This window comes from Alosa pseudoharengus, unplaced genomic scaffold (genome assembly GCF_046254945.1).
Source record: "Alosa pseudoharengus isolate Yale_2024_CS ecotype anadromous, Long Island Sound unplaced genomic scaffold, YU_APseudo_1.1 YU_APseudo_1.1_scf_22, whole genome shotgun sequence".
Classification (NCBI taxonomy): domain Eukaryota; kingdom Metazoa; phylum Chordata; class Actinopteri; order Clupeiformes; family Clupeidae; genus Alosa; species Alosa pseudoharengus.
Genome location: NW_027468680.1, coordinates 17,543,458 through 17,554,221, shown reverse-complemented (window position 1 = coordinate 17,554,221; position 10,764 = coordinate 17,543,458). Strand labels below are relative to the sequence as shown.

The 10,764-nt window shown below is 40.2% G+C and overlaps 1 protein-coding gene across 17 annotated transcripts in view; it reads right to left on the bottom strand.

Moving 5' to 3' along the window:
• The window catches only part of hectd1 (HECT domain containing 1), a 37,432-nt gene extending 27,109 nt beyond the window's left edge, over positions 1-10,323 (bottom strand). For all 17 annotated transcript variants that reach the window (XM_076300806.1, XM_076300817.1, XM_076300807.1 and 14 more), the window contains exons 1-4: positions 10,101-10,323; positions 4,843-5,121; positions 513-747; positions 149-376 (exon numbers count right to left, since the gene is read on the bottom strand). In XM_076300806.1, coding sequence (XP_076156921.1) covers positions 149-376; positions 513-747; positions 4,843-4,982 — 603 coding nt within the window. In that variant the 5' untranslated portion in view covers positions 4,983-5,121; positions 10,101-10,323. The remainder of the gene's footprint in view (positions 1-148; positions 377-512; positions 748-4,842; positions 5,122-10,100) is intronic.
• Positions 10,324-10,764: the final 441 nt, after the last annotated feature.

Sequence of the window (10,764 nt, the reverse complement as noted above, 5' to 3'; positions counted from 1 at the left end):
ATAGCAATATTTGCATATCAAAATACTATCACAATTCCACTAGGTTCACCAAGTCAGAGGGTCTGTTTCATTTGCCACAGATGTATGTGCGCGTGTGTGTGTGTGTGTGTGTGTGTGTGTGTTGTTCAGCAGGGCCATGGTGACTCACCTGATGGTCTTCGTGCTTAAGCAGGCTGGACAGCGACTCCACGCAGGTCTCCAGGGAGGTGTCCTGGGGCTCCATCTTGCTGCAGAGGCGCGAAACCACAGCCATGGCCGAGTGCAGCGTGTCCTTGTGCACCAGGTGACCGCTGTCCCGGATGAAGCTCAGCACACAGTTCAGGCCGCCCGCCTCAAACACTGCGCCCGACTCCCGCGTGCAGATCAGCTCCAACACCTGAGAGAAGCACACACACACACGGCAGGTCACACACACATACGCCATGTGGAAAAACACTGAAACGTGTCTCTTTCTACACAGCATTGGGCAAAACAAGACACCCAGTAAGTTTTGCATGGACTTGATCCTGCACCTTGACACACTGCTCTGCCAGGTCGCGGCTGGTGCGGTTGTTGAGCTCCACCACCACCAGCCGGTTGCACAGGGCCTTGATGGCTCCATCCACGCCCACGATCCGACGTGTGCACTCAGCCGAGACATCCAGGTAGTAGGTGATGGCTCGGGCCGTCACTTCCAGCACGTTGTCCGGTGCGCTCTCGTCTAGGAAGATCTTACACAGTGCCGGGAGGAACGTCCGTGGTGGACACCTGAAACAGAGAGTAATGACTAATGACTAATGACTTCCCTGGGCATGGACAATGCATGAGGAAAAAACTTTAACAAACTCTAGCATCAGCTACACAAACATGATCCCATAGGTGTTTTGTACATATGGCTGCATGCAGATAGCATGACTAAATTAACACACAAACCCATATCTAATCACTGAATAGTAATCTGTTAGATTACAGTGAGATTATATCTTCATAATCTCAATACAATAGTGATCTCAAGAAGGATTGCTAAGCAAGGATAGGTCTAAAAATCACAATTTAAGGATACAATTATTTAGAAATGTTGATAAGATGCAACATCTATCTGCGGTAAGCAAAACCACCATGCAGCAACAGAGAGCTAAAAACAACATCTCTCATACCATAATCTTAATTAGAAATCTCACACCATGTCACTAGAGAACACAAGGCTTATGAAACTGTCTGCAGGCAGAAGAAAATAACAGCTGAATGAAAAACAACCCTTCATCCTTGAGCTCTGAGGACACATGCCACCTTTCAATTCTATCCAGCAATGTTATTCACACAGGACTTCTTTGGCCTGAACATTCAGTGTCTCAGCTGAACTTGTTTTTTAAGCAGATCTGCCATGACCAGAACAAACACTTCAGGCTTGCCCATTAGTGATGCAGTTGTCTGTGAACACATACATAAATACAACAGACTACCAGCTCTCAAAACATGTTTCAGGGAGGCCTACATTCAGTAAAGCTTCTTGTACTTGTGAAGTGTTGAGTAAGGTTCACAGAATTAAAGAACTCCCAATTCACAGGGATCCATTTGAAATTCAACAGTGTAACATGTTAGTCCAACTATTAGTTTTCTAACATGATATTTATCAATGTTAATTTCCACCACCCTTCATTACTATACAAATTACTACAGAATTACTTCGCCTTCTGGCTAGATGAAGAGCTAAAACTTGACACTCTTTAAAGACACAGTAAATGACGCAATTACACCACAGAAAACACAACATTCAAGCACTTTCTTTGAATCTGGCTCAGGTTTTCTTCCATTTTTGCAGTACTTTGCAGTAAGGGCCCTAATCAGATCGGCCAATAGCTCGATCCACAAATTAGAAACTAAAAAGGGACCTTTACTCAACTCGTGCAACACATGACATTTTTAAAAATGCATGCTTTAACAAATCGTGTAATCGAAGCCACTGATTAATTTATGATTCCCATTTTAATGCAAGTTTCAGCAGCAGGAGGGGGGGGGGTCAGTGTTGGCTCACACAGCACTATCTAAGACAAGACGTTGCAAATTAGCTCCTGGCTTCCTGGAATACAGCTGATTCAGGTGGCCAAGGATTTGCCAGGTGACAAGCAGAAAAGGAAGTCAGCGGAGTCGAGCCAGCAGCTTAAGTGTGAAGATCACCAGTAATCTTACACTGCTCGGCACTTTCCTACGCACGGCACTCATCCATAATAATCAAAACATTTTGGAAAAAAATAAATAATCACAAAATGGGCAATAGGAGTTCATACAAGCACAATGTTATCTATCTGAATAAATACACTATAGATAGAAAAGCAGAGAGAGTCCAAAAGATGGGGACAGGGAGAGAATCAGTCACAGTGGTAGAGGCAAAGAGGAAGAGGACACAGACACAAACTGGCTTAAAGTGGGTGCGCAACACACATAGACTAGACTAGAATAACAGTCTGCACAGAGCACCCTCTTCTTATCAGAGCACCCTCTTCTTATCAGAGCACCAGCTGGTGAAAATGCCAGGTGTGAAGTTGCAGAGTGAAGATGGAGCAGTGCAAAACTCTAAGGACAGCATAGGCCTCCCAAGACTGAAAGGGTTTCCAGGGCAACAAATTAATTAGCTTTAGTAGTATTTTCAAGCACAACCAATAGGACAGTTAGTTCCGTATTCCCTTTAGATGCCAGATATTCCACTATGGAGAACAATAGGGATTTTTTTTTGGTCAGAACTGTTCAAAGTAGAACATCAGTGTCCTTGGCAGAAAGCAGAGCCCCTGCCGTGCCATAGATGTATAGGGATAATTACACAAACGTTATGCCCGAATAAGGAAGAGTTAATACCGAGATTAACTTTGTAAAGGAATGGGTAATGCTTTTGTGCAAAGCCTCAAGGTCAGAGGTCTCCCTTTCTCTCTCGGATATATAATTATTAAATTATCAATTTCCTCTGGCAACGTAAGCTGGTAAGTCGTGTATTAGTCTACATGGTTTGTGCTTTAAAAAAAAAAAAAAAGAAATTGTGACATGTAGGCCTAATGACCATCAGGCAATGCTAAACTATACAGCATCATTAACTACATAACTTTGGAGTGAGCTGCAGATATGATGCGCCCCATCCCTTCTTTTGGTAATGAACAAATTATCTACAAAAATTATCAAATCACCCCTCGTGGAAGATGTTCATTCAGTTGTTCAGATGTGCCTCAAAATATATATTTCTGTAACAGATGAACATTCTGGCTTTGTGAAACATAGCTAATTTTTTTTTTTTTTTAGTAATTTAAGGCAATTTTTTTTTTAGATCATGTCAATCCTGAGGAAATAATAAGGGAATCACAAACCTAATAAGTACATTTTTTGCATTTTCTCTTTTTTTTGGCAGCTTGATTTCTCTGAGGCATAGACTTCATTAATGTAGATATTCTTGATCAATCAGATTCAAATTTTGACGAATGGCAGTTAAAAGATTAGCTTTGCAGGATGGAGTCTGGTCATGCATCATTTCCTTCAGTTTCCATCTTAAATTTTCCTTTACTTGACTTTCTGGTTTTCTTCAGGCAGTCATCTTTGTATTTTCCATTGGAACAAAAAAATAAAAGTTCCAGCATCATCATCTTGCCCTATGTCGATTTGCGAATTATCTCTGAATATCTCTGAAGAGGTGCAACAAAGTACTAATTATGATGTTTTAGGTTTGTGATTGCATATTATTTCCTCTACATTATCTAAAAAATAAATTGCCTAAATTAATTACTACAATTTTTGTTGATTTGAGCTATGTTTCACACAGCCAGAATGTTCATCTGTTCAGAAATATTTTTTGAGGCACATCTGTGGTTTGTCTTTTTCTAAAAAATAAAACAGCTGAATGAACATCCTCCAAGAGTGGTGATTACATATTTTTTGCCAGGGGTTGTAATAACTAATCAGGCATTAACTGAAGTGTCCAACTTGGCAAATAAAATCTATCTGTCTGAGGAATGGTTCTACAAAAGTAGAGTGCATACACATGACATGCATATTCAGACACGATGCAATAAGAGCTGCTTTGGTTATTTATCTGACTTGCACACAACGAGTTATTCTCCAAAGGTTAAATACATTCATGATATTACATCAAACCTGCCTCGGGTAACACTGAAACAGTCTAGGAAAACTGAAAGTCCATTCTGACATGATCTTTGTATAAGCAATACCATTTAAACACACAGCACACAATGAGCCAAATATTATTAACAGAGGCTGGCAGAAGTCAAACAAAGTAAAAACAATCTTCCTGAGTAATTTCACATGTCTACGCTATGCTGTCACTGACAACTAGAGCCCCATGTTTTGGATGGATCCAGTCCATTATAAGGCAGCATGAAAATGCAGTAAACAGTTTTGAATCAGGCTGGAAACCCACCAGGAACACACCAAGCATTTCTCTAAAGCTCAACTTGTGAACACTTCCATGTCATTTATTTGTTGAATTCTTAAGAACTTTCCCGAAGGAGACATTGCACAAATCAGAGCAATCATGATTCAAATATAGTGCAAACACGACCTTCCATCAGTGTAAACACAGAATTTTCTTCTCCTGGTCCGTCAATCTAAAAAGAATGACCAAAACCCTAATGAAAAATGACCTCAGATGCATGAACTAAGCTAAAAACCCTGTCCCGTCCAATACAATCAACTTGAACGCACATATCCATGACATTTTCATTTTGCTTTCAAACACCCAGTCCAGGAAAGAAATGTTGCCTTTCTACCTGTCAATTTGGAATTCAAGCATTTCCTGGCTATACCAAAAATGTAAGTAACCCTTAACACAAAATCTGAGCCACACACACAGCTGCCCAAACTTACGTCTCGAAGCAGCGGTCCACGTTGTCGGACATGAGCAGGAGCATGCAGAGCTGCTCGAGGGCGATGAGCTGCATGTCGCGCTCGTCGCCCTGTCCCATCTGCAGCCACTCCAGCAGCGTGTCCGGGTCCACGTCCGCCATGACGCCGTGCCTCTCCCCCGACTCGCCCGATCCGCCAAACACCCGCTGCTCAGACGCGCAGCCGCCAACTCATCCACCGCCGCGAGAAACACACTGAGGGAGGGTTACTTTCTTTCCCGCTGGATCATCAATGCTTCGCCTGAGGACAGAGACGCAGAAGAAGAAAACAACAGCTAAAATTATCTTCTGAAAAAGACACAGGCAAAGTACAAAGGGCAAATATCCAAACAGAAAAACACAATTTTTCACACACAAAGAGCTTGACTAATTTAGCATGGGCCTTGTACTAACAAGTTGAGATTTACTTATAGGCCACTAAATCATGTAATATAGCAGTGTGTGGAAAAAAAAATGTGTAATCAAAACTATATTTGTTAAGTTTTATTCCAGTCTACAACTAGGTCTGCTTCAAATTGTGCCAACAACTCCTACAGAAGTTATACATTTTCCAAATAGGCCTATTATCTCTTGTAGTAGGGCTTGAATACAATTTGGTGGCCAAACTCATAACCAGTAGTATATGGAACAAAATGATATGCTACATAGAACTCCACAAGATGGACAGAGGGTGCACAGTAGAGCAAATGACACACCAACCAGTGAGGTGGTAGTTGCCCATACTAGCTTTCCATATCATATCAGGGCATTCAATAAACTAACAAGTTCAAGTAGTCAAGTCAAGTACAAGTAGACAAGCCCCCTTAAAGTAATCACCATTTCCTGGTTTAGAAGGAAAGAATACAAATGCATTCCTAAATCAGTAGTTCGAGTACACTTTTGCCGTAGCATGCTTCTTCAGGCATAGTTACTTTTCTGCTAAAAATAAAAAATAAACTAATTAAACCCTTAGACATTTCAGCATAAAATTCTGCATAAATATTCACCATACATGAATGCTTATACTGTAGAACCAACTTTCTACAATAACAGCCCTAAAGCTTTTGAAGTGAGACAGAGCCAGCTTCACACATTCTTCATCATACAATTTTAGATTTAGGTGGACTGTAGCACCATAAATCCTAAGGGATTATGATCAGGGGTTCGACTGAGGCATTTTATAATATTTACAGACTGTTTGAGTCAATCCAGTATTGCTTTGGCCTTGTGCATCGAGTGATCATCCAACTGGTAGGGAATTGCTCTCTCAAGCCTTAATTTCACATCAGACTGCAACAATTCATTTTTAAATAATATTGTGTAGAATTAATTTCCAATCATTCTCCCTTCAATGAGATGCCCAGTTCCTGTAGACAAGAAATACTCTCAGGTTACCACTCTCATCTCACAACTTGAGAGATCGATTCTTGTGGCATTGACATTGGTAAATTTACATTGCATGCAGCACTTTCCGCGTAGGTCAAAATAATACTTTTGTCTCATATGACCAAATGTTATGACCCTACATCCTGGGCAACCTCCACAAATGCTTTAATGTTGATCTTTTCAAACAATGGTTTCTTTCTTCCACTCTCCAACAGACTGTGGACTCCCGACACCAACATCTTCACCCCCTCGTCAATGAACTTTGAAGAAACTTTAAAGTTTGGGGACAGCTTTTTTTCCAACACATTTTTTTACTTACTTAAACATTTGAATCATCTTATCTGTTTAGTCTTTGTTTAGTCTTAATCTTGTCATTTCACAACTTAGCTGATAAACATTAAGACCGTGATTTACTTATCCAGAGAGAGACATCTACTTTAATCACTCACAGGTAAAACCTACTAATGATCAGTCTTGGTTAAATAAGTGGCACTTGGTATCATTTGTGATAAATGTCTAATCTTCTTTAACCTGCTACTCTAAAGCATATGGGGGCTGAATACTTATGCAAGTAGTACATTTAAGTTTTTAATTAATTGAACTTAAACAATGTTAGCAGCCAGTATACCAGAGCGTAAATACTCACTTTAACAAAACAGGGTGGAAAAACAAATGCAAATATATTTTGTGTTGTGAAAATGCTGATGATTTTCAGAACACCTTCTCTTTTGCATGTAACAGTGCAATAACACACACTTGGTTTACATACCCCTTGAACAGAGTGAGACACCCTATAGGCTAGGCTGATGTTATCTGTTTAACTATTTTTCTCTCACCAGCACTAAGTAAAAAACAAAAAAAGTCTACCAATTTCTCAGAAGTAGAAACTGTAATACCTGAAAACGTTGACGCACTATTAAAGCAACACCAAAGAACTTTCCCTCTGTCGCACGCACGCTATTTGTTTATCCAGCACCGGCTTTACAAATAACAATGTCCACAGACAAGGTAGAATATGTTGCATGATTTATGGAAGTACGATGTATTGCGACATCAAACGCAAGTCAAATTTGTAGTTTCTCATGTCTCATTCCATCGAACTGCAGATCCGCTACCCGATCTGGCAAACTTACATAGGGCAGTTATAGCCGATAGAGGGCTGCGAAGCGAATGCAGAAGTGCCGTTCATCCTGTTACAAGTTGATGAACCACTGAAACGATTTTGGAAACATTATTTTAAGGTACAAAAAAACTCTTTGGTGTTGCTTTAATACTTGCAGCTATTCATTCCCCTTCCTATAAAATCAGTCTAAAATGCAGTACATTCTTACGATGAGACAGAAAATTTCAGACTACGGTGATGTGTTTTTGAGGTAAAAATCTGAAATAAAGAATAGGCTAATTTGATATTCTGCCTTGAGTTTTATTTAACAGGCTGTCGTCCATGACACACTTAGTATACAGTATAGCGTTTGGTATTCTCACGTTTTACCCTTTTCAGTCTTTATATCAGACATCATGATTCTTTTCAATAACTCACAGTACTGCTGAAAAGTAGTACAGGATAACTGAGCTTATTAAGCTTGCTGGACAGTCCCCTTTGTTTTTTTTTTTCCTGAGGTGGCTGTAAACAGGCTTGTAGTAGATCCACTATCCTCTTATTGCCAAGAGGCAGCCACAACTGTTGACTCAATAAACTCCGCGAGTTGATGAACTCATTTCCAGTTATTTCAATTCACTCTGTGTGTTGATATTTTCTCACCATGGGATCCTTTTAACCAAGCACAAGTTCATATGATGTCGTGCCCAATATTCTGAACAGATTGTGAACAGGTGCAAACGTTCCCTGTATGCCATCTGCAGCAGAGTTCAGTCTTTAAAACCTACACCTGAAGTAGGCCTGATCAAAATAGAGCTGTATGCCATGGTGGTGAGACATCACAACTACCACCTCGCTGGTTGGTGTGTCATATAGTGCACTCTTTGTCTACATGAAGGGCAGACATCATGTAAAGGATACACGAGATCACATGACTAATTTGTTCACTCAACAGCTGCCAACATAAGTGACAGAAACATCTGGACACGTGTGAAAAAAATCTCAATGCCATCTAATCTACATCATACAGCTACAAGTCATTCCAGTTCTCCTCCACACAAAAATCACAAGTCGTCTCAAGGACAACATACAGTTGTAATGCTCCAATATCCTAATTTCTGATGTGAATAGTCATCTAATATGATCACCAACAACAGCATAACTACATTTCAATGAGATATTTCGTTTCAAAACTCATCATTATTTACTACGTTGGAATATCATGATTTAGATTCTGACTAGGCCTAAGAATACCCCATGTCAAAAATGTGTGCTAGCGTTAATCTAACCGTTTCAAAACCCACGTTGGCAAAGAAGCACAACATTGTAACTTTGACATACTTCATACCAAACTCAGTTGGTAGTTACGATGTCATCACCTCCAACCTAGCTGGCAAATGAGTAAGTTACCGAGCCATGACACAAAACAACAAGCTAGCCATCTGGCAAGGAAAACACAGTAAGAAAAAGGCTAACAGTTAGACAAAGCAGAGTGTGGAAAGTTAACATAAGTGGGGTAACTGATGTCCACACAAAGTAAAAAGGAATATTTATTAACTCATTTAAAACATAACCAACTAGCTTATTGGACCAACAAAAATGGTCAAACCACAAACTGTAATGCATTAACAGTTAACGTTAGCCAACATTAGCCAGCAATAACGTTAACGTCATTATTGACGATACCACTCGTTATGTTTTTTTATTTTTGTTTTATTTGCCTTAGCTGACACACAAGCTATCGATGTTTCTCCGTGACTTAGATCGAAGAGTAACTTAATCCTGACATTAGGATCTGTAGGGGCTTATTTCGCAAGTTAACATAGCAGGCCAGGGGTGGGTGAAATGTAAACCAAAAGCTAGCTAACTTCGCTAGCCAAGCAACGAGGCAAGGTAATGTTAACTCGTCGAAGTTAGCTTTGGGATATCTATCTACTTGCCTTAGCTGAGTAAACCAAGGCCCTCGCTCTTGCTACAACCTACAGAAACACACAGCTTGACGTTAAAGTTACTAAAATGAAAACAAATTTGGTTCGCAAGCTTCACAAGCCACCTAGCTGCTACCAAAATTAGTCACCCAACGTTAGCTGTATTGGGTGTCCTAGCTGGCTATCTCGCTAAAGTAACGTTAAATGAGCTAACCTAACCCTAGTTGAGGTAATTTTTAGTCGTTAACCACATAATCCATATAACAACACGTAAGAAATAACGTTACAACAGTGGACACCTGGTACACATACACAACCACAACACTCATCTGTCAAAGTTGACATTACCATATAACATAAAACAAAGAGTTTTCTACACCAGTTAACGTTGTCCTGAATTACGACAAATCCAGCTAGTGCTATCAATGTTGGTTTGCAAATTCCTATGTCACGAGCTCTACTGCTAGCGTTTATGGTCATCCATGCTAGTTAGCTCGTGAGGATAGTACTGGGATTTAATTTTCTGGTGTTTTGCTAGCATAGGCACGGAATGTAGTAACATATTTTTAACTGTATACATCTCCGTTTGAATCCAAGCAACAAGGTATGAATAGCTCAATGTTAAGAAACTCGTCAAAATCTACATCGGTAGTGTTAAAGACAGTATTTTGTGATAGGATGTAACAAACACGGCCTCTTTACTGCGACGGTAGCCGGGAGTCTAGAGTTCCAAGTGAGCCCAAGGCCTCGGCTCTAGTGTCAGCAACTCCAAGCAGGAAACCTGGGCTGCTCAGCTTTCAAACCCGAACATAGCCCCAAAACACTTACCGTCTCACAGCAAATGACGAGAAGAAAAAATACAACGAATGAAATTAAATTGTGGCTAACATTGAAGGCCAACATAAAGTGTCTAAAACTTCATTCCGCTTCCCTTTTATCTAAACCTAAAGGTCAAAGTGAACGGCAAAGCTATGGATAAATCAAGCCGAAATGGAGAGCCGTCGAGGGAACGAGTTGGCTCCCCCGTCGTTTGCATCACGAGGCTACGCAGCGTACTTGTATTCACTATTCAGGAGCAGACAGCATTGCGGTTATATGCCAGGGGGCGCTAAGATATGTCACACCACAACTCCTCATTTTATCAGAAACCCACTGATCCACTCTTGAAAGGATGAATTAGTTCATTCGTGATAAATTAGTTTGTAAAATGCCAAACCCACTCAGTCAACACCCTGTTCATTAGATGTTTACAACTTTTGATCTAACATTTCGAGTCTAAACCGTGGTGGATCGAACAATAGGCGTAGACCCTAATATAAGTTAAATAGTTAGGGTGCTTGTACGGTCATTTTGTTTAATAAAAAGAGCTTCTCCAGTGTAAAGGAAGCCCAGGAAACATTAGTGGTTAAGATAAATAATTCTTTAAGATCACAGGGTGTGGTAAATAATTTGTGCTGCTGATCCAGCAATTTCTTCAGCTAATTTGTGTGCC